This window comes from Micropterus dolomieu, linkage group LG19 (assembly GCF_021292245.1).
Source record: "Micropterus dolomieu isolate WLL.071019.BEF.003 ecotype Adirondacks linkage group LG19, ASM2129224v1, whole genome shotgun sequence".
Taxonomy (NCBI): domain Eukaryota; kingdom Metazoa; phylum Chordata; class Actinopteri; order Centrarchiformes; family Centrarchidae; genus Micropterus; species Micropterus dolomieu.
Window position 1 is genome coordinate 17224138 of NC_060168.1, and position 27704 is coordinate 17251841.

General features: G+C 40.8%; 3 protein-coding genes and 1 long non-coding RNA gene across 9 annotated transcripts in view; all 4 read right to left on the reverse strand.

Annotated features, from left to right (window-relative positions):
• The window catches only part of LOC123958099 (rootletin-like), a 24150-nt gene extending 22857 nt beyond the window's left edge, over positions 1-1293 (reverse strand). For 4 of the 5 annotated variants that reach the window (XM_046031318.1, XM_046031315.1, XM_046031316.1 and 1 more), the window contains exons 1-2: positions 936-1293; positions 188-400 (exon numbers count right to left, since the gene is read on the reverse strand). The gene's annotated coding sequence lies outside the window, so the exon portion shown is untranslated. The remainder of the gene's footprint in view (positions 1-187; positions 401-935) is intronic. The other variant, XM_046031314.1, reaches the window with a different exon arrangement.
• On the reverse strand, positions 353-4671 carry LOC123958216 (janus kinase and microtubule-interacting protein 2-like). Its single transcript, XM_046031472.1, has 7 exons — positions 4648-4671; positions 4353-4430; positions 3124-3333; positions 1927-1992; positions 1641-1686; positions 1455-1516; positions 353-400 (listed from the first exon to the last, which is right to left on the reverse strand). The coding sequence occupies exons 1-7, from the start codon at positions 4669-4671 to the stop codon at positions 353-355; spliced, it is 534 nt and encodes a 177-aa protein (XP_045887428.1).
• Positions 4672-4936: 265 nt separating this feature from the next.
• Positions 4937-5225, reverse strand: LOC123957842. The gene is made up of 3 exons (XR_006821915.1): positions 5216-5225; positions 5075-5128; positions 4937-4974 (listed from the first exon to the last, which is right to left on the reverse strand). It is a non-coding gene; the product is annotated as an uncharacterized LOC123957842 (long non-coding RNA).
• A 725-nt stretch (positions 5226-5950) lies between these two features.
• Positions 5951-23927, reverse strand: jakmip1 (janus kinase and microtubule interacting protein 1). 2 transcript variants are annotated; one of them, XM_046030924.1, is made up of 14 exons: positions 23465-23927; positions 16533-16835; positions 15269-15601; positions 14475-14636; positions 13010-13222; positions 12084-12218; positions 11687-11833; positions 11329-11499; positions 10580-10639; positions 9181-9309; positions 8496-8624; positions 8301-8384; positions 7252-7314; positions 5951-6317 (listed from the first exon to the last, which is right to left on the reverse strand). In XM_046030924.1, exons 2-14 carry the CDS (start codon positions 16686-16688, stop codon positions 6135-6137), a joined length of 1965 nt encoding a protein of 654 aa, XP_045886880.1. In that variant the 5' UTR covers positions 16689-16835; positions 23465-23927; the 3' UTR covers positions 5951-6134. The 2 variants fall into 2 exon arrangements, with proteins under 2 accessions (XP_045886880.1, XP_045886881.1); XM_046030925.1 differs by having other exon boundaries at positions 12105-12218; positions 23465-23925.
• Positions 23928-27704: the final 3777 nt, after the last annotated feature.

Sequence of the window (27704 nt, forward strand, 5' to 3'; positions counted from 1 at the left end):
GCTCGCATGCAAGTGTGCAGAGTAGTCAGGTGCGAGTGATATGTGATATCACCTTGGCCAAAAGTGAGTATATAGTAGTAGGTGTGTGTGTGTGTGTGTGTGTGTGTGTGTGTGTGTGTGTGTGTGTGTGTGTGTGTGTGTGTGTGTGTGTGTGTGTCACTGGATCCCCTCTCCTCAAGTCTCTCACCTGTTCCTCAGGTAGCTGTTAGACTAGAGGGTTGAAACTTTCTGCTCCAGGACCTTCACTCTGTTACACAGAACCCGCAGATCGAAGTTCAGGTCCGGGTCAGTTCCCATTAAGTGTGTTACCATGGTGACAGAACTTCTCTGGTACCTGTAGTGTCTGACCAGGTCATGTGATCCTCCATTGGTTAGCCTGTGCCCACTGGGTGAGTTTTACCTGTGGCACAGAAACTGATCGTGTCAGACTTAACTCAGTTCAGGACAACAAAACGGAAAACTGTTACACATCTTCTCTGCACCACTCTGCAGTGCTTGTTTTTTTTCCATCAAAAAAGACAAATAGAGACATAGAAAAAGATACACAAGCATCTATTATTCATAATGTCACCAGCTTGGTGGCAAGTCGTCGAGCACAGGTACCTCTCAGGTTACCTCGTCTCCTAATTATCCTGTCAGTCACATTTCACGAATCCTTTAATCCCATAACCTTAAAGGGTAGGTTCACATTTTTTTCTGTCTTAAAAATATTCTCCGTTTTTGGTAATCATTCCCCGTTTGTCCTGATGGTTTTAAGCTTTTGGCTAATGCCAAGTAACTAAATGCAGGCAAGAATACATAAGTCAGTGGATAACCAGTTCACATTTGTATAATCAGAAAATCTTCATTTGCAGATTTTGATTGGTATTCTAAAAACAGTAAAAGTTATGCAACTTTAAATTAGAGTAGTCTTAAAGATAAATTTGAATAATAACCTGGTCTTTTTGCTCCACTGATTGTAGTTTCATCTTCTCAATCCAGCGACGACCTTCCAGTGAGTTCAGTTTCTGCTCTGTGAACTTAGTTGCACCTTGTTTCCTTAGAAACATCACAGACTTTGGACTTTGCCAGAATCTTCCATATCCACTTGGCACTCAGCGGGTTCACCCACAAACTAACCGTGTACTTTCGCTCTTCTTCTCTTCCCTCCCTCTCTCCTTTTCCATTGTCCAACTGGGCATTCCTTCTACCGAAGCTGTGGCTCTTCTTCCTTTAATAAATCCTCTGATTCAGAGTTTTCTCTCAGTAAATCCATGTGTTTGCTTCTCACAGAGGAGAAGTCTAATGTTCCAGGTCCAAGAACCACTATAGTAAATGTTATTTATAAATCTCGTTTTAATCTCATGTATATCTGGTTATGTATTACGTTTTCAAATATTTGCATTCCAGGTAAGAGTCTTTTGCAAAATTGCACATTTATCAAAAAGGCCATAAGGTTTTTGAGAGCTTTCTACAAATGCATAAAAAACAATTAGGATCTGTTTCGTCCTCGCTTTCCTCCACAGCACCTTAACGCCTAAGGAAAAGGAAACATTTTAGACATCATAAGTCTTTCCTCATGATTATTGTTGTTACTATCAACACTATATATATTTATTATGTATTAAATACTGATGTGATACAGTGAATAAAGGTGCTACCTGATGTTAGTCCACGGTCACTTGCATTAAGGCCAAAGAATAAATGCTAAAGAGAAAAACAAAAAGAGGAACAAAAACTAAAGGAACACAAGGGGTTTAATCAACAGGTGAAAAGAGAGAGAGAAGAAAAAGTGTCAAGAAGTTATTAAATTAACACGCAGCATCAGTACAGTAGATGTAAACTCCTTCACGTTTTCTTGTGCTAATCTTTGCCTAGTCAAGTTACAGTTCACACTTCCTCTACCAGCCTTCTTAGAAAGAATCTTGAAGAAATTTGTATATATACCTTTTCCTCTATTTCCTTTATTTGTCTCTTTTGCAAGTCAATCCTGTCCTCCAGCTCTCTAATTCTCTGCAAGGCAAAGACAGACATGGTTAGCTGGTCAAAATATCTTAAAATATAAAAATTAAGACCAGATACAACCATCCACACTTGCACAATAAGAAACAGTTGTTAACACCATGATTCATCCATTCATGTATATACTCCATATACTCTGCCCCTTCCCATCATGCCCTCTGTCTCCATGGTAGCTCTGTTGGGTAAGAATGAGCTGCCATGGCAACTGAAGAGCAGATTTAACAACGAACTGTGGAAGTGACTCCATTTTTTGAGACTTTAAACCGGACCAACTTATTCACTGACTGTGGAATGACACATTAGTCTTCTTGTCTGCAAAGAAAAATAGTTTTCTGACTGCAGTACCTTTACGTGTATTCAGGGTTAAAAAAGGAGGATACAAATCCATTGTCAAATATACTTGGAGTATTTCTAAAGGACCAAACACAGCTTAAGCATTTTATTAAGATAGGCTTTTCAGGACTTAGTTACTAAACCACTGAGTCAGCCAGGAGGAAAAGTATGTAAAATAAAGCCCAACTGAAGAAACAATTTTACTAGACTATTGAGTGACAAGAGATGCAGAATCTGATGACCGATACAATGGACAACATATAACAGATATATAGTTTGTGGCCTTTAATACTTTAAATTTTCAGGGCTTGATTTCTAACAGTAGTTTCATTAAATACATATAATTAGTTAGTATATTTCATGAGTAGTTGATTTAAATGTGTTTTAAGTGTTAGAGGTTAGAGATAAATTACAATACAACTGATTCAAATGAAGTTGAAGGTGCTGTGGTTGTTGATGTACTCAATGAATAACGGATACTGTACAAGTCATGGGTATAAAACTACTGTGAGCACTGCGGAGTGGAGGGATACTGAAGGAGTGGGGTTGTGGTTCACAATGATAGACACACACTCACACACACATCTACAAAGTCCTTCTGTCTCATCTTTTCGCTCCTACTAATGCACTTACAGGCAGAGGTACAGGTTGCACACACAGGGATACTGCATCTTTTTCAAAGCACCAGAGGTCTGGTGGGGCCAGACGTTTCAGACAGGGACCAAGGGTCAGATTGAGGGAGGGCAGGACTCACTTAGTAGCCTAACTCAATTTTGGTTTAAGCCTTACCTGCTGAGCCTGCTGTAGGAGCTCCATGCGCTCCTGTAAGATTTGACTGTCAAACTGCCGGCTCTGCCGGAGAATCTGACGCCGCAGCTTGTCCACAGCTAGCCTCAGCTCCTCCCTCTGCCTGTCTGTCAGCGACTCAGCCACCGCCTGGCATGCCGGCTGCTCCTGCTGCAGAGCGCTATACAGCGTGGCCTCCAGCTCCTCGATCCTCTGCACAGCCAGCCACATACATACACATACAGGTACACACACACACAGACGTGGTTGTGCACATGCGCATGCAAAAACACACACAAACACACACAAGCACACACGGAGGCATGCACACAAACACACGCACACACACACACACACACACACCACTGTGACCATGGCAGATATGGGGAACACTGTTCCATTTTACATTGAGGCTGATTTAGGCTTGACCCTCACATGGTAACTTCAATCTACTAACAACACAAACCATGTTTCATTCTCAATCACCTACTCATGACATCTAAAGTTGCCTGACTGTTTCATCAAAGCTACCATGTGAAAAACAAGGCTTCATCAACACAATGTAAAATGGGACCATAAACACAAACCAACACCAAAACTGACCAAATAAAATGGTTAGAATTATACGGAGAGTGACGTAAGTGTTAACTTCTGTTTTCTGGGTACTGCCTATTCAAGTCACTGGGAGAGGAGAATATTTTAAGATCATTCATGCTAAATATTAAAATCTTATTGAACCCACTCTGTGTACAATTTATCTTTAACTTCACTGGTTGTCCACTTAAACTAACTAACACAGGATATTAAAAAGGCATCTTATTTTCTACTATTTAAGAGAGAATAAATCAGTGATTGGCCTTCTCAGAAGATAAAACAGCATTAGGCCAATAAACAACAAGCGAACTACCAATTCAGTGGCTTAGATTGTTCACAGAATTTAGACTTCAGTGGTAAAAGATGCAGTATCCCAACAATGTGACAGATTTTACCTTCATGGAGGATGTTGCATTCATGATGTTTAATGGTGTTCCAAATGTTTATGTGTCATGCTGGAATGACAATGTTGTACCCCTGTGCGTTCCTGAATAACTTTATTATGAACCATTACGCCTTGTACTCAACCTTGGCAATCGCTATAATTGATTAATATAAATTAGTGCATTTTGTCAACGTGAGAGGTTTTATAGCTATTGTATAAAAAGGGACAGTTCATACTGCTCCAGGCTCCGTACCATGTAGGCCTGGTCCAAGGCCTGCTTCCTGTAGTCTAGCTCTTCCTCAAGGAATCCCTTCTGCTTACTGAACAGCTCCTGCAACAAAATGTGATAATATACAATACAGGATTATTGTATATTACATTGCAGTATCACAACTACAGTACAGTAAATACAGCAGAAAAAACAAGCAGATAAAAAGCTTCTTTTGTGTATATAACAGTGAAAAGTCAAGTATATTTGTATCTGATACCACTTGGATTTTCAAAACATTTGAAGATTGTGTACTTTAATGATATATTGATTTTTTTACCTTGTCATTCTCCAGGTCGATCATCTTCTGTGTGAGGGCGACCTCTGTGCTATCTATCTGCTTCAACCACTGTACAGGGGGGATTGTGGTGAAAGAGGAAAGGCGAGGGATTAATGCACTCTCAGAAGCTAAAATAACTGTATTACTTTCACCAATATTTAACTTAACAAAAGCAACTTGAATGTAGTGGCTGTGTTGGAAATTAACTAAGTGTTATGGCAATGTGTCCACTATGTGTCAGTAAAAACACGTCTCAGTCACCTTTTCACACAGTGAGATCACCGTCCCTGCCTGAATCACCGCTACCTGCTCCTCATTTCTGAGATTCTACAGAAATTATAACAGAGTTACCACAAAGTATAACAATTCCTGAGATTTAAAAAAGATGCCTGATCTTATTTTAATCCAACTATGCATCTAAACTCACCCCATTATCCCCCAGGATATCTAGTTTCTTCATCAGCTCAGGAATGATTACATCCTGCACAGAGGTCACAAACACACGTCGTATTGACTTCATGTAGTCTTAAAAGGAAAACAGCCAGGGTTAGTGTAAGTGTGCCATCACCTTGACTCCCTCCTGGTGGCAGTAGATCTGCAGGGCACTGTTGCTGTTCTCAGGGAAAGCAGACATGTGGAGATTGAGGGCAGGAGATCTGCGCTCTCTTTCCTAGAGAAGGTATACACCATATTAATACTCATATACACCCACCTAAAAACATCATGGCATCATCCAAACTAACATTTCACAGCCCTACAGTAATGTAATAGTTCATCATAACATTGGTGGGGGTGGACTGTGAGACACAGAATGTAAATGAGCATGCAAAGGGAGTGAATGAGGGATTTACTTACATGATACTGAAAACATTGGTCAAGATCTGCCAAAATGAGTGAGGCGGACACCCACAGATTTAAATGGGAAACCAAACCAAACCAAGAGGATGTTTGAAAACACATGCTAAAACTCAAACAGATACTACATTCATACACAACTGCAATATAAATGGATACAATATCAACTGATGTGAGTGAGGGGTTATTTAATTAATATTCCAAATGTTGTGCCTTTAAACCTCTAGATCACTAACTAAACGTCTTTTGGTACATCTATATTTCTAACTAATATTTAATAGAAAATACTTAGGATATAAACATTACATTTCCACAAATTACACAACAATGCTAATCTTTTTTTAATTATCCACATACCTAAGCTTTTATCTTATGAAAAATGCAAATAAAACGTAGGACATGCATGCAAAAATGAGAGACAAAATGAACAGATGATGGGATTGAATGGTTAATTTAAATACATTTTTATTCAATGTAAAATTATATTCATCTTAACACAACATTCTGTCATTTAAAAAAACATTCCAGTTCAGAGGAGGGGGTATGCACACAGCTGCCATGCAAAATACGGATGCATACAGAGGAGAACTCAAGTGTGTGTAAGTGAACAGTATGTATGTCTGTCTGGGGAATCACTGTATGTAGGTCTTGTGTCTTGAACTGAGATTGTTGTTGTCGCCTCCTGGTGACAGTTTGACGTTGGTACAGTCTCTTACTTCCAGTTCCAGCACCCGGAATTCCAACAGCTCATTCTGATCCCGAGCGTCCTGAACCTCAGCCTGCAGCCGCGACTCAGCCTGCTGCAACGCACTCATCTACACACACACACGTGCGCACATACACACACACACACACACACACACACACACACACACACAAGCACATCTTTCAAAGTTCAATGGTTTGGCATGTTGCATTATGAATAATGAATGTCCTGTAGTTAGCTATCTGTAAAACATTATTATAAGAATTATCCCAAATTATTATTTATATATTACTATATACAATTTTATATTACTGTTTCTGCTTGCAAGCCTTGTATCACAGAGGAAGATCGTTAAAAGGCACGGCAGTTTGGCTGAGTTTTGAACCTTTGGTATCAGAAGTGCAGTAACTTTTCACGAAAAGCTGGCAGTGAATGCTTGCTCCAATTCATATTCCTTTTTACTTTTTTTGATCACTATGCTCTAAAGATATGGAACAAACTTCTTTACTTTTAAATCACCTAAGCACTTACATCTTTCTGTTTCTGTTTTGATCTTTTCCATTTCTACAAACATACCATTCGATGTTTTATAACATTTTAATTTGTATTTCTATATTTTCAATTTATCTTTTTAATGTTAAGTCTATGTAAAGCGCTTTGAATTACCTTTGTGTATGAAATGTGTTCTATAAATGCCTTGATCAGACAGCTTGTGATTTGAATTTTACTAGTTTTAGATTTTATTTAGGCAAATTTCTTGACTGCTTGTGCTGAGAAGTTTTTGCTTGTTTTGTTAAATAAAAAATAGATTTTGAAGCAAATGTTCATACTCCTCAAAGTTGGGGAGTGAAAAATTATTGTTTGGTATAGGTACAATGAATATACATTATAATATCGTATGAGCAATAGCAGTGAAAAATCTAAAAACAAGCTCTTGTCTACAAAGTTAACCCTAACCCTCTTGACACAGTATCTAAATTGACTATAAAGTGATTAAAGGCTTATAGAGCACTGAGCAGCGAGTATAAGCTAATGCAATGTACCTTCTCATGAAGTTCCTGGTTGGTCCTGAGCAAGTACTGCTTCTCCTCCACCCACTTTGAATCCTGCCATAACAACCAAACACAACATCAGCACGAAATGACACTGGCAGGAGCAGGAAAGGAAGGTAAGGATCCCAGATGACAGGGTGTAATGAACAAAGCTGTCAGTAACACAATCAGCCAAATCAAATCCATTTACTAAATTTCCAAATGATAGATGTAGCATAGACACAAACAGACAGGAACAGAGTGGCAGTGGCACAAGTTTATTGATCCAGAGAAATAAAGACCGCTCGCGAGATAACATGCAATGGAGCTGCATTCACAGTCAACAAGAGCTTACAGTAACAGTAGGAACAGAAGGCAATGTGAGCTGAAAAACTGTTGAGCAGCAACTCAAAATAACAGAGCTGGATCAAGCAACAGTGGAACAGGCAATATGCAGTGACAAAGGAAAAACTTCACAACAAATGAAGAAACTAAGTGATGATGATATGAATTTGCCGTAATAACTTTAGTGTTCCTTCTCGTGATATTCAGAAGAGGTAATAATTTACATACTCGATGTAAGAATTACTTTGAATCTACTTAGTTTTGAGAAAATAGCCAAGGCGATTCTTCTACACATGCATAGGTTTGGCTTAGTTCTTAGACCAAAATGTTTTATGATGACTTTTGACTGTTGTATAAACAATGTAAACTGCGTATTGTCATATTCAGAAAAGTTGAGACATTGCTGGATCAAGGTCTTGTATATCAATGTACTTATAGCGGACAGGAATCAAAGTGGTGTAAGCCTCCTCTCTAGGCTCAGCAGCACTGAAAGGCCCACTAAGAAACAGAACCGGCAGCAGGAAGGACAAAGGGTGAGGCAGAGCATGCAGGCACAGAGCTGTGACATCACACATGCAGGAAGGACATCACAGGATTCTGCGGAAGACCTGGTAGGCATTGCGCCAGCCCAGGAGCAGAGCGGCCAGACAGACATGCAGGAGAGCCAGTGAGAGCAGGACCCATGAGCTCCTGTCACCATCCCTCCTCTTTGTTACCTGCCCCCTCTCCGACAGGGCCTTCTCCAGGTCGACGATCTTGGCCTGGCAGCTGCTGAGCTCCGCATGCAGCTGCTCACGTGTCTGTGGGAGAGAAGAAGAATTTAGGATGGTATTACTGCAAATCATAAATTACAATCACTTACTGGATTAAGAAGTTACAGTATATTCATATGTCTTATGTTATGTACAAACCCTGGCTTCCCTCTCAGCATCCAGAGAGCCCCCCGTCTGCTCTTGGAGAAGAGCGTAGGCACGCTGGAGAGCCTGGTACTCTCTGGTCAACTGACGGAAACGAAGCTCTGACTCTTCACGGGAAACGCTCTTTATTTAAGAAAAGTAGAAATTAAACATATTAAAAGATATATTAAAGAGGGACAGGGTCAAATGCACACACTCACACCCTTTTCCTTAACTGATTTGTAAGCTTGTCTCTGATTCTGTAAATTATTTTTGAGGGTGTGTCTTCTGTCCTGTCAGTTATCTCAATATTTCTGCGGCACATCTTTCAGCTGCTAGAACTACAGAATATAGTTAAAATAATTTCTTCCAACGAATTTCTTCCAATGTAAATTAAAGCTGGGGTCGGTAGAAACTAGCAGGCGACAGCTAGATTAGAAAAATCCCATCCTCTCCTGTCTCCCGTCTCTCCAAAGCCACTCCCTCGAGACACGTTCATGCACAATGAGTGCACAGTCACTCACTAGAGAGGCCGGCTTTACAGTCCTGCGACAGCCATTGATACCGGATTTGTTTTAATTTTTTCCCCAGCGCATTTGATTTATTGACTGCTATTGGGATGTAAAAAGAAAGAACAACAAATATAACAAAAAATGCTTTTCAAATACATTACCTACCCTAGCTTTATGGATTTATTTACCTCTTCCAAATCCTCCTCTGGAGTTGCAGGCGTGCGGTCAGTGAGGTCAGTGTTAAAGGAGGTCAGAGAGGACGTCTCAGAGTCTATCGATTCTTCATCAAATCCAAAATATGTCTCCACAACATGCCTCTGCAGAGAGGAAGAGAGGAGAAAAGAGGAATATGCACACTGTTAAAGAGAACCCAAAACTTAACAAACATGTAGTTGTTCAAAACTATAGAAAGCCAACAAATCAAACACTGATCCGGATTATATCACATTGGATTTCAGATTAAAGAACTTAAATTCTATAAGATTCTAAATTCACCAACATTTTGTCTAAAACTTACTACAGTACTAAAACCAGGTACTGTCATTCTGTTGTTTCTCTCAGGTAAAGTAAATCAGATCATATCACATCAAGTCTCTGCTTGTTGGTTTACTTCTCCCACAGCGTCCTTACCATCATGTTTATAAGTCATCTCCTGGCAACCAGAGAAGTAGAGGCAGACTAGGGTACAGAGGCAAATGAAGGCAGAGAAGTAGAGAATAAGGAGGATATACTCTGTCATGTTGCTGCTAGAATAAAAACACCAACACTAAACTATAACTAATTATACTGGTTGATCTATATAGAGCTCTGCGGAGCCTCAGTATCGTCCAAGGAGCACAACTGCCTTCCGCTGCACGCCCACTCAAAAAATGAAAAGCAGACAAAAAAGCTTCTGGTTACTGTCTCCGGGCACATGTATTCAGCTTCCTTTTTAAATTCCCAGAAAAAGAGAGATAAATTTCCAGGTGCAAGTCCAAGAGCCAAAGCCACTGTGCCCAAACCTGTATACACCTCGCCAAGGTGACAAACTGGTTCCAGCAGGAGAGGTGTGAGAAAATATGTGGCATGCATCTACACACTCCTCCTCCTAGCAACATCACAGACTCTAAAATGTCCCCTCATGTATTAGCCCCAACATGCATGCACACACACACACACACACACACACACACACACACAATTATTTTTTTTCTACTACAGTCGACTCACCCAATTAGATAGCAACCCCCCTTTTCGCCCTTTATTCACACACAAGGGAGCACAGAAACAAACTGCTGCACACAAATTAAGCTTGCACTTTTTGCGATAAATCTATGCACGGTCATGCAATATCACTAAATACACAAAATAAAATAAAACAACAGAAAAAAATTTATAATTTTCCATTAGCTGTAGGAATAGTTCATGCAGGAGTTGCGTGTGTGCTCAACGTGATGCCCCCAGCTGTGAGGGATACTGTCTATTATTGTCTCATGAGCCCAATTACACACAAACACACACACAATTCAAAACAGTACTTAAGGATCAGCCTTACTGGGCTACTGGATTGTTTTTAAAACACCATCTCATGGATGCATGAACACTTACTGTGCGCATTTTGAGAGGTTTCCTCCGGTTCTTTTTGTTCATCACCAGCCGGTCACGTTCCTAAAGACAAACAGACAGCAGATCAACATCTCGCACAGGACCAGCCTCACATCTGAGATCTAGACATGACTCAATAGGAATAAAGCATAAGGGTTGAAGCTGTATCTAATGAAGGAATTAGCAGTTTGTGATGGGTAGGTAAAGAAGGTGTTTGGGAAGGGAAAGACTAGTGAAGATGAATAAATGAGACATATAGATGTAGAAATGTTCTTAAACCACTAACACATTCCACCATGAACAATCACTGCCCCTTCTGAAAATATTATTCCACTAATCCAAAGGGATCCAAAAGGCAGAGAGGAGCAGGAATTAAGGTCTAGTGATTTCACAATGTGGTGCTTGATATGGATGAAATCCTATAATCACAGTATATGTCATTTTATATCACAATAGTGAAACTGATATAACATATTATCTGGAAATTCAACTTAGAAATTTTTAATAGATAAAAAAATAATAATAATAATAATCATAATCAGACAGGAATATATATGCCTATCCAGTGAGGTAATGAAAATATCATATTGAAACAAAATCATGTCAAATAATCATGATCATTTATTAACAGCATTGCTAACAATGGCCTATACACCAAGAGCTGTTAAAGGGAGAGCTACCACAGTACAAATAAACAGTATAATAAAATATAACGGGTTATTTGACCCTGGTGGTTTGAGCAAAATCCTGACCTGCGTGAGCTCGTCAATGATGCCACGTTGCTCAGAAACCTGCATCCTGAGGAACTCCACTTCCTGTTCCTCATGAGCGTGGCTCAGGTCTGTCAGGGAACTTGGCCTCCTTAACGGGGGCTGAATGGATTGTTGCTGTGGGGGTGGACGAGAGGTGGAGGCTTTTTCCTTCTGAGGGACAGAGACAGAGAGAGAATTATTTCATGCTTCTCCTCAAATAGAGGGCCTGGTTCCTTTTTGATGAAATCCTCAGCTACAGTAACACAATCCCTCTTCCTCTACACATTAAAAACTAAAGTATCTGTTATTTTCTACCACTATCTGAACTTTTTCATTTTCAACGCTGGGTGCATCTCACCATCTCAGCGTTCTCGCGGCTCAGGCTCTTCAGTTTCTCTTCCATGCGTTGTAGCGTTTGCAGGAGGTCGTCATTCTTCTTGGACAGCCGCTTGTTCTTCTCAAACACGGGCTTCATTTGGCTCTCTGCCTCTCGCACCCGCTTCAACTGGACAGAGGAAGGAAACAGGGAGGGGAAATCTTAAGTAATCCTTGCCTTCTAGTGACACATATGTTTCAGTGAGCTGTAAGGCTTAGAAAATCAAATGTTTTAAGACACGTTTTCATTGGCATGTATGTTTTTTAATTCATTTTCATGTGTGTATTTCTGTACTCGTGTAAGTGTAACAATGTGTGTGCGTGTGTGTGTGTGTGTGTATGTATGTATTTGCATGCATATAATCAACGTATGTATGTACTTCTGCATGTGTGTTCCTCACTAGTTCATTCCTCTCGTCGGCCAGCAGTGCATTTCTGTCCTCCAGCTTTCTGATGACCGAGTGAAGCTCCGCGATCTTCAGCTGGAACCTCCTCATGTCACGCTCCTCCACCTCCTGTGCAGTAAGGGGAAGAGGAGAGGGGGAGGAAGACAACATCTAAAAAAGGGCATACATGCAGGCAGGCAGGCAGGCAGGGAGGTAATGGAGGTGGATTGGAAAGAGGAGGTGCCATTTCACAGTAAAAAGGATGAGATGCCATTTCACAGTACAACTGTGACCTGTATGTGCAATACACACAGTATATCCAGATGATTCTCATGAATGTATGAGCTGAATGTGCAGCCATATCTCCGATATGACTGATGCTTTTCATTGTTACTAGGAAAAAATTAATTATGCACTCAAAGTATAAAGGTTTCTTAAGATTAAAATGGTGGGTGGGTCGGCCTGCTAAAAAAATAAAAACAAATACAACATTGAGCCTATAGGGAGATTTCAATGTTTCAAACTTTTAAAAGGCCTATAAAAGTTTCAATCAGGGGATTCGATGATTACACCTTTTCTCTATGATACCTAAAGCCAGGGTACTGGCAGCTAACGCCAAGAACCAATCCAAAGCCAGTGTGCTTTATTTCTATTTAATGCTATTTTAATTGTATATTAGATTCTTTGTCACAAAAATCATACAAAAAGAATGTTTAGCACGCTTTGGATGAAAATGATCACATTTAAAGATGCAGAAAACTCATGTTTCTCCTGTTACATAACTTTAATGTCTATATTTGGTCTTATGCACATAGAGCATTTCAGCATATCAGAGTGCCTCTGATATTACAAGTTTATTAATGCATTAATGCACATGTACAGATGGATGTGTACACATTTGCTTTTATGTCTGTGGATACCTGGTTGTTGAGAAGGTCCGAGTTGTCCCCCAGGCCAGGCACCACCTCTCTCTTGGGGCTGCCGTGGTTGTATCTCTCAGCCTCTCGTACCTGGCCCAGCTGCTCATCCAGGGCGTCCTTCTGAAGCTGAAGCTTCTGGGCGTAGCCGGCCTGCAGACCCAGCTCCCTCTCCAGGGCACACACCACCCGGTCCTTCGCCTTCAACTCATCCATCTATAAGAGGGATGGATAGGAACGTGGTGGTAGGTGGTGGAAAGAGTGAGTCAGACAGACAGTTACAGCCCACATAAATATTACTAAAAATGCTTTCAATGAATGATGGAGATATTTCTGAATGCAAGTTGCAAAAATTCATTCATTCATCTTCCGTATGTTACACTCGTTTTACCACCAATGCATGAGGATCTAGTATGTTGTCCCACACCTTCAGTCTTACTAGCTGCATGCTCTGATAAGGGAGTGATAATGTTTTAAATATTGTTTTTCAGCTGTGATGAATATAAAAAGCTTTGTTCTTGCTCTGCGTTCATGTAACTTCTTCCGACAAATGTTCCCACTTCTACTTCCCTTCGTATTTTGTTCTTTAACATTGGTATTTCCTGCACTGACTGCTCTCTATCAATCAGCCATGCTTTACTCTTTTACAACTCTAATTCCAGAGCAAGTCTGCTTGCTTAAACATTCCTTTACTGACAACAATGCATGTTATTGTAGGCCTACTGTACGTAATGGGATTAATGAGTAACTGTGGCAGGTATACAAACTTTTATTTTTGCAGATAAGCAGCACATGGTGAGATAGGCAAAGACAGCAATTAGTCTCTAACCTTCATACCACATCAGTAAGATAAACCCTGAGCTGGAACTGAACTTTAGACGCAGGAAAACAGATGTCGGTGTGTGAGCTGGTAATATTCAAATGTGGTTGGGACAGACAAGGACTATAAAAAGAACAGCTGCTGAGTTTGTCAAGCTAACCTAACACAGGAAAAGTAATATATGGTTTATAGGGCAGTGTAAGGTATTTTCATTGCACATATTACAGCTCCATATTTTGTAATTTGATTAGGGTGAGCTCATTGTGATGGACATAACAGGTCAGATTTTACTTTTCAGCGTAGGCCCACGGGGGAAGTGGTCGTACATGGTTTTGGATTTAAAAGGCCCTGAAAACCTACTCTATATTATAAGAGACAGCCTAAAAATACAAATACAAATGTGTTAACTGACGTAACAAAGGTAAATAAAGGTTAAATAGATAGAATATTTCCTGGATGTTACACAACAGATAATTGAAATTTCTTTAATAATTTAGAGACACAAGCAAGTATACAGTCAACAGAGTCTTTAGGGAACATTTAAATTTATTAGTTTTTATCCATAGGCTTAGCTAGTGGTCATGTCACTTCAAGATAAGACACTGTAGTGACTGTAGTGTCTTTCTTCTCAGCAGCATGTGGTCTTACCACTCTGCGGATGTCTCTCTCACAGTCCCGTTTGATGCGGTGCACCTCATCCTGGTGCTGTTGGTAGGCTGTGCGGAGATCTGCTGCTTTGGCTTTATCAGCCTGCAGAGCATTTCCAAGTGCCTCCTCAGCCTGCTTCCTGGCCGTTTTCTGCTCCTGGATCTACAAGATCCCACACGCACAGTAATATTAATACACACTGAACCAAAAAACAAACAAAGAGAGTGATGCTCAGGCATTTAGCAACCTAAGACCTACCCCATTAAACAGCTGTAATGATAGATGCCCTGTTTGTCTAGGAAGGCTACAATAGAACAATAGCTTGGCAACAGGCTTTTCCACCCTGCTTCCTGTTTTTCAGCAGCAAAATTACAAAAGGTTTACACACATCAACAGTCGACACGCACACTGACATGGTTTCAAAATGCCAACTTTCCACAAAAAACTTTAAGAACATACATTGCCCTCAGGAAATTTCCAATCTCAGGTCACAGCCTAAATACAACAGAAACACCAACACAGCCATCGCAATTGATAGCTGAATGTGCAAGTCCTTTGGTGAAGTGCTTTTGCTGCATCGACAAAAAGCAGAATTTTGAGGCTGTGCTCTGCCTTGTGTGAAGCAGAGGATACCAGGTGTGGTGTGAAAGCAGTGTTAGGATTAATACTTGTGTGCATTTCATGTAACAATTACAGTGTCCATATCTTTCTACAATCTAATAATTATAAATAATAACTTAATTAATATTACTACATACTGCATTGCTATCACCTGTTTTCATGCTGCAACCTACCTCTTGCTGTAGCTTTAGCCTCTCCCCATCAAAAGCTCTCCTGGCCTCCTCCCGAGCCTCTCCGAGAAGAGCATTTTTGAGCTTGTCAGCAGCTCCATCTCTCAGTGCGTTTACAAGCCCCTGGAGCCTCTGCACCTCAGTATCCCGGATCTTGATGGCCCGGGCCAGCTCGACTTCATGCTGCCGCGCCAGCCCCTCACGGACGGCCGCTATGTCACGTAGCTTTTCTTCGTGGAATTTGGCACGCAGGTCAGTGAGCGCTACAGCGTGTTTGTGCTGCTCAAGCTCTCGAGCCTGCCGCTGCTCCTGGAGCCGCTCACGGAGCTTACATACCTGGGAGAGCGACACCTTTTGCCATTAGCGTTGCATAAGAATCCAACCAGTCACCATCATACATTTCACAAGCCACCAGTGTGTTCATACATTTTGCCCCAGACTGCATGCAAGCTATCGAGTTGTGATTTATTCCCCAACAGGGAGCAGTAAACAAATGGAGAACAGATGGTTTCAGTGCTGGCTTAAACAAAATGTTAAATTTCTTTTGCATGTACCTCCCTATATCTTTGTCTGCGCAGATTAATTGTATCATGATACTTCAGTTTTGATGTATCTATATACCTGTCCCACTTTAACTGTCAATATTATGCTTCATGCACTGCTGTTGACATTCTTACACCCAGGTGCCATCTTGCGGATGCTTTTTATACAAATTGTATACATTTATTAACATGGCTGGCCCCAGTAAGAACTGAATCCTGGCACTGTAACTGTCATTCTCCAAGTACAACCAAGGATGCAGAGAAGGACAAGGGGAGCACAGGGAGGTAGTTTTTTGTGTCAGTCAGAACGTACAAGAAGAGGCAAACCACCCTGACAGCTTTTCCAAGACTATGTACAGTGTTTGCAGGCCTGACAGCCACTGAATAAATATAATGCGGATTGGAAATGTGGTGTACACCGATAAAAAGCTTGTGGAACTGCCATATCATACTATTAGCAGATGTATAAGCTCATAAGGAGAGTAATCACCATTATTACAGCTCCTCATATAAGTGTTACTTACGTGTGCTTGTATTGAATATTAGCTGCAGCAACAAAACATTTTCAACTTTGTGACGGTAAATAATTTATAAATAATTACTTACTTTATAAACCTTTACTTCCTCTGCCTTTATTGTGATGATATAAAGGGGACTACCTTCCTACTGTTGTGATGCTACACACTTTGCCGCCAATTATTCCTCTTCTTCTTCCTCCCCCTCACCTTGCCCCGCTCCTGCTGCATCTCCATCTGGATGTCCATGAGCTTGCTCCGCAGCTCCTCGTTGGTGGCCTGCACCGCGTCAGCCATCAACTCAGCTTTCTCCGGCTTCCTTCCCTTCTTAAAGGGTGGGGCCGCAGGCGGTGTGGTTGATGACATAGCACTCCCGCCGCCCAATAGCGACGGACATAGAGAGCCAGGTGTGGCAAAAAGGAGGAGAGAGTCAGTTGCTTCTCCTCCTCCCTGTGAGCATCATCATCGTGGTGTTGTCAAGTCTACATCATTGCTGGAGGTTGCTGAGAGTTTCTATTTGAGAAAGACCGACAAAAGATGGAAAAAATGGTGAGTCAGTCTTAAAAACTGGGTTACAGAAGAAAACTACTCTGCACAACACTCTGGGCCCAAGTCACATGACGCACCACAGCCTGGGGACAACAGAGTATTTTTGGGACTAACGTTTACACTCTCCTCTGGCACCCTCTTTTCTCCAACACATACAGGTGGGCCATTTATCATCATCTTATTCCAGTCCCTGGGCTGAACTTAGAAGCTCCATAGTGCATGAAAATGTGTGTGACCACCACAGTTTTGGTCCCTGGCCTCTCACATCTCCTTCAACACTTCACTTCACTGTACTACATCACTGTAGTCCACTTAATCATCTGCAGAATAAACTAATCATCACATACTTTATCACTTTGCTGCAAATTTACTATACACTGACAGCCTGCACTAATCGAGTTCATGAGAAGTCTCCTCTAAAGTTATGATGCAGAACTCTTTGCTTCATTAAATTTTTTCTTAGTTTTTTCTATTGCCTTCTTTTTGTCTTCACACACCTTTTCGTCATGAAATAAATTACTGTTTCGAATAGACATCTAATTGATTTTGTCTCGACTCCTCGGACGAGGTGAATGTATAAAGTAGCTAGGGCTGGGCGATATGGACCAAAAATCATATCCCTTTATTTTCAGGCTGAATTCAGATATACAATATATATTATTATTTTCTACGAAGTGGGCTGGAAGCCAAATTTGAGATGTAGGACACATCTGATCTTTTAAATCCAAAATAATATGTCCAAATAACAGAACAATTGTCTTACTTTTTAAAAACCAAGTCTTCAGCAGTGTCGCCGGTATTTTTTCTCCCTCCATGTTGCTAGAGAATTTGTGAGGGCGAGAGAGGAACAAACGCCAGCAGGACGTGGAACTATGGAAAAATGTATTACTTAATGCAACATCAAACTCTATCGGTATAAACGGTATTGTCTAATGTCATATCTCTTTTGAATATATATCGTATACCTTATAATAGCAATATACCGCCGAGCCCTAAAGGTAGCTGCCTTGATTACTGCCATTCAGTCCTTCCACTTTATCCATCAGTGTGAGACAATTGCAAGATCTGTCGCCACTTCTCTATCTCTAAACATACTCAACATAGATAACTGAAACAATGGCCACTGGCATTACTAAGAGACGAGCCAAAATGAGAAAATGTTTGATATCTTTGCTTGTAAAATGCTTCTAATGATTATTAGATTATCAAAATATATAGTGATAAATTTTCTGGTGATCGACTAATAGTTTCAGCTTTAATCACATACAGCTTTATTGCCAAGTAGCTTTTACACATACAAGGAATCTGAATTAACAATTTGAAATAAAAAATTACAAGACAAGGAAAATACAAAATGATTTAACATAATGACTAGTTTACCCTCTACTCTCATTCTTTTTCCTTCTTAAGGCAGATGACAGTTGTGTGGGCAGGTGTATTTTGAGCATATATTGTTGTACATGTGTTACTACAATGACACACTTTCACTGAGCTGAAAGTGGATTCCTCTAATCTTACCCTGGAATGAATTGTAACCCAGTAACCTTCCAGTTATTCTGCTAACTGTTAAATAAATAATGCAGCGAGGAAGCAGCTGAAGCATTAAGTCCGCAGGCGGCGCCATCTTTTTCTACACGCAAATTAACAAACATTCATACAACATACACAGATGGCAGCAATGGCTACCAAGGCAACCGTTGCTCTCAAAAACTCTATTCCTCTCATAGCAAAGGATGATGGGGAGGAGCAGTCTCACGGGGGGATTTGAAACATCCACAACACACACAGCGAGAGACATGGTACGCACACAAAAAACACACCAGCGCGTACAGGCTGCACATTTGAAAAACACACGTACATGCACACATGACTTCCTTATCGGGTCCAATCTCTGAGCTGGGGTTGACTGAGAGACACAAATGAATTGATGCTGGAGGGCAAGGAAGCTTTCTTCCACATGGATTTCTACACCATGGGAGAGAACAAGAATGAAAGAAAGGATGGAGGAGGGCTACGCCTATAAGAGAGGCGAAGAATTGGAAAGAGCATGCAGACCTCTACCCCCACTTGCTGGCATGGTGATGTTACCGAGCCAAGGCATTCACAGAGGCAGAAAAAGACAGTGACGGGAGAGAGAGAGAGAGAGAGAAAGAGAGAGAGAGAGAGAGAGAGAGAGAAAGAGAGAGAGAGAGAAAGAGAAAGATCATTCATACACAGAAAGCCCTGACACAAGCACACATTCTTAAACAGAACAACTAGGGACAGATACAGCTGACATCTATTCACACAGGCACCAAAAGCTCTCTACACGTATTCACATTAGCAACAAACATGTATTTATTTACAGCAGGTTAATAGACTTGACTCACAACCATGTGCACTGGAATTTGCACACATAATTTACAAGAACAAGAGGATCACTTTCCACCATACCACTGTTTTAAGCATGTTTATGCATGTCTGTGCCATTATCAGAGAACAGCTGAAATGGCTGAGAGGCATGATGGATGTTTGTACTGTTTTTTCTTCATAGGGGACACAGGTGTGGAACATCTGGATGAAACGCTCTTCCTCAGAGGAAATAGAGAGTGACATGGTCTGATGCATATCAATAATTTAAATATTTATTTGTCTTTACATATTTGGGGTCAGAGCTAGCTTACTGATAATCTTAGCTTGCATCAGAACACAGCTCTTGGTTAAAAACCGTCAACCACACACAGTTCCCACTAAACCTCCTCGAGCAACATGTTCCCAAGCTGGCAGCCAGAACCTAGCTTATATGGGAAACTGGAACATTTTATAGGGGCACCAAGAAGCTAACAAGCACCTTTAATGTTCTCAGAAGCAAACAAAAGCCAGCACAGGCCTTAAATTACCTCATCCATTCCCAGTATAAACAGTTACCCGGCTTATACTGCACTAGAAAGCCGAAATGTTTAAAGAAAACCCTTCAACAGACAAAATTGAGGCCAAGATCAAAAAGTATTTATCTACCCTGCTATACTCCTCAACAATGTTGGAGCTAAACAATCACTATGACTCATCAAATCAATCAAATAATAGTTTACATAGAGTTGCATAAATTGAATAATGCAGCAACAGAAAATGCACCTTCAATGCTTATTTATAATGAAGTGAATGTAGCACTGAGACAATCAACTTAAACAAACAATGGAGCTAAATTACTTCGTGGTGACAGCGAGAAAGAAGCAATGAAGAAATCCTGCAGCTGCAGAGGAGTTTCATAATTAAGCTAATTGCTGCTTGAGAAAACAACTCTGACTTTGGGCCACCCTGCATCAGCACCAATACAGCATAAGAATATTAGCTGAAGCATAGCATACTCAGGGCTTTAAGCTGGTGCCTGGCTACCACTGGCTGGTGTTGAAACCTTGATCCTTTCTTAACAGGTTGAACAAAGTGTGACAAACATATAGGTAGTTTCATAATCGACCCCTGGAAATCCCCCTCCTTTCTGTTAAATGGTGTATAGGGTTACAGCAGTACACTGTTTGGTGTGCTTTAGTGCGCTTTGCCTTATACTTGAAATACTTAAATGTGGCACTAGATGTTTGTTTGTTTTTTTTCTTTGTAGTACCACTTTTTGTAATAAATGTTAGTAGTGAACTGTACAGTATAGTGAACAGTGGTAAGGAGGCACTTTCTTAAATCAGGTGCCTAAAGTAGCCTACTTCACCAGCTGGAGAGCTCTGCAAAATAAACCGTCTGGCTATCAAATGGCATTAAAACCATTAGGTTTTATACTGTAAATAAAGAACTAAAGATGGAGAAAAGCATCAAATCCTCACAAGGAGAAACTCCAAACATAAATGCTTTGACATCGCTGCTTGAAAATGAACTTACATTATTAATTTATAATCAAAATAGTTGCATATTAATTTTGTCATACTTTTTTAATTATCGCCTAATTGATTAATCGACTGATCGTTTCAGTTCTAGTTACTTCTTCTAATGAAAAGCCAAGTTGCTCTCGACTCACCCCTTGTTGTGATATATTATGAAGTCATCTATTCGCAACAAGTCAAGTGTGGTGGAATAAGCATTGGCATTAGTGCAACAAGCTTGTCGCTGGAGGACATTTGAAAAATAAAGCCTGCAGATGAGATCTGCAATCGTATTAAATGACAGGGATGTAACCATCATGATTAATATACACATGGTGATTTAGACTTCACAAAAAGTCATGATGTATGATACAATTGTCCCTAACTGGCTACAAAAATAATAAAAACCAGAAATGTTTGATAAAAACTTGATATTTAATAATATATATTATAATAATAATGCACTTGAAAGGCTGGCCTTGTCCTTTAGCAGAGGAACTATTATTGGTTGTTGGGTAGACAGATGTCTTTGCAATGGGCACAAGATTATTACACATGTACAGATGAAGCTCCTTAAAGCTAGACAGACCACACTCACACTCAGTGTCAAACATTAACCAGACTTCAGTGAGACATGCAGGCCCAATAAATACATAAAAATGGGAGCTCAGGTTACAAATCAACAGTGAGGGTGTGGACAGACTGAGACACGTCCTGTTTGTAATACACATTTGTTAAAGAGCCTCATAGGCCTATATATGAACACAACACGCATACATCTCCTTGTAGTTACATCAGCATCAGCACAGCGCAGACTGTCAGAACAGGTCTGGCCGCAGTCCAGACATCTCTCCACAGTCAACACACTCTCAGCAGCCCAGTGATACTCCAAAGACACTGTAAAGATCCCATTGAGAGGCTGAGTAACCCAGCCAAGTGCAACACTAGTGAAGCATATGACCTAAAAGCTACTTTGCCAACAGAATGACTACTAGTTACTGACCCCGATGACTAGTCAACCCAAACAGTCTCCCTCTCGCCCTGTGTTTGTCTCACATACACACACACACACAAACTCGGTTATGCTATATCTACTTTTATTGCTCAGGGTTTAGATCTATAGGACCCAGAAATGTGTCAATTTGGACATTCATTGCTGGAGGCATTGTGTGTTTGGTATGTGTGCATCTATGTGTATGTTAGCAGTGACAGCCTTGTGTTTAATCTCTCCTCTCTCCATCTGACTACACAGCACTTTCGTCAGTAGTAGCTGGTTACTTTTTTGCTCCCCAAGTTTACATATAAACATCAATACACAGCACAGACATTTACTCATCCGTCTCGCTCTTTACAGGATGAATTGCCCGTGTATGTCTTTATGAAAGGGTTATAATGAAGGGAGTGAAGCAGTGAGAGAGGCATGCAGATGTTGGTATAGTCCACAAGGATCTTCCTAGTAGCAGTCGATTACTCAGAGTCATGCTGAGGAAGGCAGGGGTATGAAGGGAGAGATAGGATTATGACTGAAGAATAAAGGGAATGAATTAAGTTATGGAAAGGAAAGTGGATATAGGCAGGGTGTGAGGGAATTTAAAAAAGGGGGGGGGGGCACTATGACGTAAACAGAAGTCCCGGTGAATGTCAGCATTCATTGATGTTACACCCAACATAAAAATAGAGTAGAATGGCAGATTGAGGTCAGGATGAAAGAATAACATTAAATAACCATGAATAGACAGTGACCCTATCTTCTTGTCACAACAAGAATAATATTTTTCTTCCAATACCTGCATGAGAGCTATCCTTACCTTAGAATCAGTTAATACAACACATACAATGAGCACAGCATGCATCCTAGTTTTTACAGCATGCTGTGAACAGGCTGATCAAACAGAAGTGAGTGTGCAACACATGTTGGCCGTCCACTGGGGCAGATTTAAGAGCCTCTGGGGCCCGCCTGCAACAGCAGCAGAGCTGTTATGACAGACAGAGAACCCGCACGGTAGAGGACCTGTTTGGTAAAGGGACATGGGGATGTTGGGATGGCTTAATCCGATGTGGCCAGCTCTTTAATGAGCTGTCAAATGGGAGATCATGGCTGGAGGCGGGAGCGCTTTTACACTGCTGACAGCCTCTCTGTCCGGCTTGCCAACCACACCCCACGGCGACATGCAAGGAGCTGCTGCAGCATCATCCAGCCAAAGAGGTCGGATGTCCTTGCACTCAGGCTGCACAGTCTAATGTGTTGACGTTTCTGTGTAAACTACTGCCATGTAGCATTGCCACCGTGACCACAGACTAATACGATCCATACTCCCACCACCCCCTTTACTCCGGGTAGGACGAGGATATAAACATCGGTAATGTAACGGCTAAGAAAGGACAGTGAAAGCAGTTGAGTATTAATCACGGGTAATGCTATGTTGTAATGTAGGGTAGCGTTATCATCACGCTTCACACTTCCTCTTTGGCTAGCTGAAACTAGATAGGATATGCCACACGGGTTCACGATGCAGCCAAAACCCACATCCCTGTGTGGTTCGACACGAGGCTTGGCAGTTAGGATAGCTTACTAACTGTTAGCCCAAACTCACATCGAAAGCCAGATATGATGAAGCCTGGTCTCTGTCCGTTACTGAACCGTTAGCACATTAAACACGGATGTCGGATATATAACGTTATCGCAGCGGCTAACCTGCCTGTCAAGAGCCTGCAAATTATTGGGCAGAAGTTTACCTGACTTACCTGAAATGGAGGTCCTGTGATGGTGAACTGTCGCTGCTTGATTTTGCTTCACATCCAGGAAGGGAGGCTGTGTTTCTGTCTGTCAGAGCTGTGTTAACTCACCTCCAGCACTTCAAAGATGTCAGCTAAACTGCAAACAGCGCCGGTTTACAACTTCAGTCCTCGGACACACATGTTCCAGCAGTTAACACAGCGGCTGAAGTTGTGTTTCCGCCGCTGATATTATCCTCTGACTACAGACTGGACCCAGCGCAGGGATTGTCCTCCTCTCGCGCCGCACGCTGACACTTTGCTCCACGCCCACGCACACACTTGGGTGCACGCGCGACGTCACCCGTCCCTATACATTTCTTCCACATGGGTGGGAAGGGAAAAAAATAGATAAATAAATAAAACTGTCTCGACGGCAGCGTTGGTGGGGGGTGGGGGGTAGCCGTGCGGGCGTCGCCGGTAGCGTGATAGAAGCGCGACACCTGACTGCGTGTTCAAGAATGACACCGCGCGCAGTGAATGCGTGAACACGCTGCCGGTGCGGGAGAAACGTACAGTACGTCGTCAGAGCGTACGGTGGCACAAGCAGAAAGCATAGACTATATAAAAAGGCAGAAAGCCAACAGACACAAAGAGAGGAAGACTCATGTGCTCCCAGGTGTTGCTTCAAATATTTTAAAGGCAGTGTTTTTATTGTCTGTAAGAGCAAGATAATCTGTCATCAAAAGAGGGAAAGAAGATTGGGAACCAAACCATTTCTGTCTATGAAAAAAGAAATAGAAACGTATAGCCAACAGTGTATTCTAGAGATTGGTTACTGATATAAATTAATATGCTTTATCTTATATATCTTTAAAAGGATAAAGTTGTGATCATTTTACTCTATGGCTTTCCTTTTTATTTGTTTGTATTTATGTAACGTTATTTATTTTTAAAACACACATAAATCTTTCATTTAATTGTTCTTGCATTGATTTACCTTGTTCTTTATATTTTATTTTATAAATACCTTTATACTAGGCTATATGTCATTGAATATGTCACTAGCACTCCTGTATCTTGTGTACCACTGTCCCTCTTACCAAGCATCATTGTAAATATGTTTTAGAAAGGTTAACATCATCATTATCACAAACAACTTAAAAGCATCCCTACAGATATTCCACTGTATGTATTGTCTTCTTTAACAGTGATGCATAGTAACTGAAAAGATTCTATTACAGGTACTGCGGGGCTTCACTAGCTATATTTATCTAGGACAATATGACTCGTCAAATCTTAAAACTAGGTGAAATAATCTGACAATATGAAAGTGGTGTGAGTGTGACCCAGATTCTGGAGGATGCATTACTTACGCACAGCTGCCCCTCTCTGCCTCTCCACACTGCGCCTGCCTGTCTGCCATTCACAAACAGCACCACACTCATCATCACAGCTTTCTGTGGCTGCAGCATATGCAGCCTATTGCTGCAGGGCAACATAGGCCAGAAGTGGGAGAAAGAAGAGCATACAGTCAGGGATGAGTTTCAATTGTCTACATCATGTCCTCTCCTGCAGTTGTCACACTCATCCAGTGATTAGTGGAGTCCCAGTTGGCATTTTCCCCAGGTTGCTTGTGTTGTATGCAACATTTTTTGTGAGGTAAAGCATACAAGCATAGGGGGTTGAGTTTGGAGTATTGAGCTGCACTGCATTCAGGTTCCTGCTGAGGCCAGCAAACAGACACCCAGATGGAGTGATAAAGTGAAAAAACATTGTGGTTGCAGACAGAGAGAGATGGGGTGAAGTGGGGGGGGGGGTTGTCCTGTTTAGTTTTGATGAGGGATTGACTCAGCGAGTGAATGTGTGTCAGAGATCGGTAATTAGTGTTTCTGTTAATTATTTTGCCTGAGATATTTGTACTGTTTTCCGCAAAATGATGAGTCTGTTTTTGTACCAAGCTCTCTCTGAACAGGATAGTTCCCAGAAAGAGTATAAAGGAAACCTTTTTGTATTTGACGTCACAATAACCGTGTGATTAGGCCTTGTGATGTCTCATCCCCAGATAAAAGAACAACCCAAGATAGATTCAGGTGATAATACTGGTGATAATTAAAGTGTAAAAGTGAAAATCATCCTGAGCCTGTGTTATGCTTCTAAGAGAAGGTGTACGGACTAGGCTGAATGGTTGAGTTATAAAAGCATCTAAAGCACAGAGTCCTACATGGGAAAAAGGAAACAATCCCACTCATCAGCAGTATTATAAGTAGATCTAGTCAGTCAGCCTATTTCCATTTCTTCTGCCAAGTTATGTTTAAGGAGTCACTGTTTTTATTAACTTAACATAATCATCTTAGGTTTTCAGCATATCCATGAGAGCTGTTCATAATAAGCTTAACATATTCATGACTGCTTGCAGATTTAATTTATAGCTTTTAGAGATGGTCTTTGGTATTCAGAGGGGACCAGAGAAGAATGAGGAATATGTCTAGCCAACCTTTTGTCTACACAGCATTTGGTTTAAGCACATAGATAGAAAACACACATTTCTGAAACCAGCCACCAAACAGAACAATTTTCCATAATGTAACCCCAAGTCAAGCTCAGTGTGGAGTGACTGTGGTGACGTAACACATTCATATGAAGGTAATTAGGCTTCCCGGGCATGAGTCACCACCAAAATTCTGAGTCTTCTGTTCCATGGTCCATCCCCAAAAAATCTTAATTCACAACATTAACATAACATGATGTCAAGCTTGTGTGTAACAGCTGAAAATGATATTTGAATCTTCTTTGATTTGTTAAAGGTTTTCAAACATACTATCAAAGATATTCCTCTGTTTCTGACTTCTCTAAGCTATGAGGTGTTTAGAGGAAGTGCTGGTGTTAAATGTTCCCTTAGACTGTCCAATACTTTGCTCTACAAATACACTATTACTGCCCACGCCCATAATCATAGTACAAGTTATTTAATGTAGCCACAGAACAAGTAGTATGACTCAACAAGGGGATTTATATAGACTTTTATTAATATTTCAGTGCAGGTCCAGTGGCTATAAATTTAAATAAACAATGTATTGTATAGCCTAATTGTCTCCATGATAACATTGCAGTTTGAGATTAAGTGTCTGTGAGTATTGTGAACCACATTCTGTAAAAATTAAGTGGTTTCTATCCCCGCTTTGGGCGTTTTTCAGGATATTAACTGAAAGGATTTTTTGTCGTCTGTTTTAATGTCTTATTTTAAAGGGGGACTCCACCAATTTCACACATGAAGTTCAGTTCAGTTGTTGAAAGGAGTCTGTTATATGATGTATTCTGTGGCTATGGGGGGAGATTTGCATAGTAAAAAAATTAATTATTATGATGATGCCGTCTTGGCCAACTGGGCTTGAGACTTAAATATTTTAACTGAAAATCTGCGTTACAAACTGGAGGTGTGAGGTTTGACAGAAGTGGGCATTTAGAAGGTTCCTTTTGACCTTTTTTAATGTCTCTTGTGTGTCCACCACATTTATGTGCAATACTAAATTGCTGAAAAACCCCTTTAAGGCAAAACACAACAAATTTCAAAAAGAACATGAGCACAGATATAAAGGCCAGTATGTATATTCGCCCTCTTTTCTTTTATTTAATTTTTCTCTTTCCCTTTTTTTTTTCCACTCAGTCCTCAAAATAGCTACAAATCAATACATAGAGGGCTGGCAGCTGAAAAAGCTCAACAGTAGTTGAGTTTTCCCCACTTAGAAAGTGTGTAGGAAGTGCCAATGATTTAACTTTGTAAGAGTTCATTATAACAGGTTTGTATAAAAGATGGTTTGGTTCTAAGATACCAACATTATGGAATTTCCTCAAAGTGAAATCGATGTGACAACATGCCTGTTATATTAGTATCATAACATAAACATGCTGGGGTGATATTTATAGAGTACAAAGTGTGTAATATACCATAGGTCTTGAAAACTGACCAAAGCATCAGCTGGCTGCAGTCCATCCAGAGTTACAGCATTACAGAGAGAAACTTCAAAGGTCAGAATAGCTGTTGGGCTGCATATGTGATGGAAACTCATCTTCACTGCAGTCAATATCCGTTCTCATATAACCCTTCTGGTTGCCATGGTTACAGACCATACCTCCTCCTATCTCCTCCTCCTCAGGTCTCTCATCCTGTGAGAGTAATTGGCAATTCCGGGAGGGGGAGACCGTGGGTGGGGCATGAACAGTTTATGGACCTGTTACCCAGTCTGTGGTGTCATGCAGCAGCTTTTAA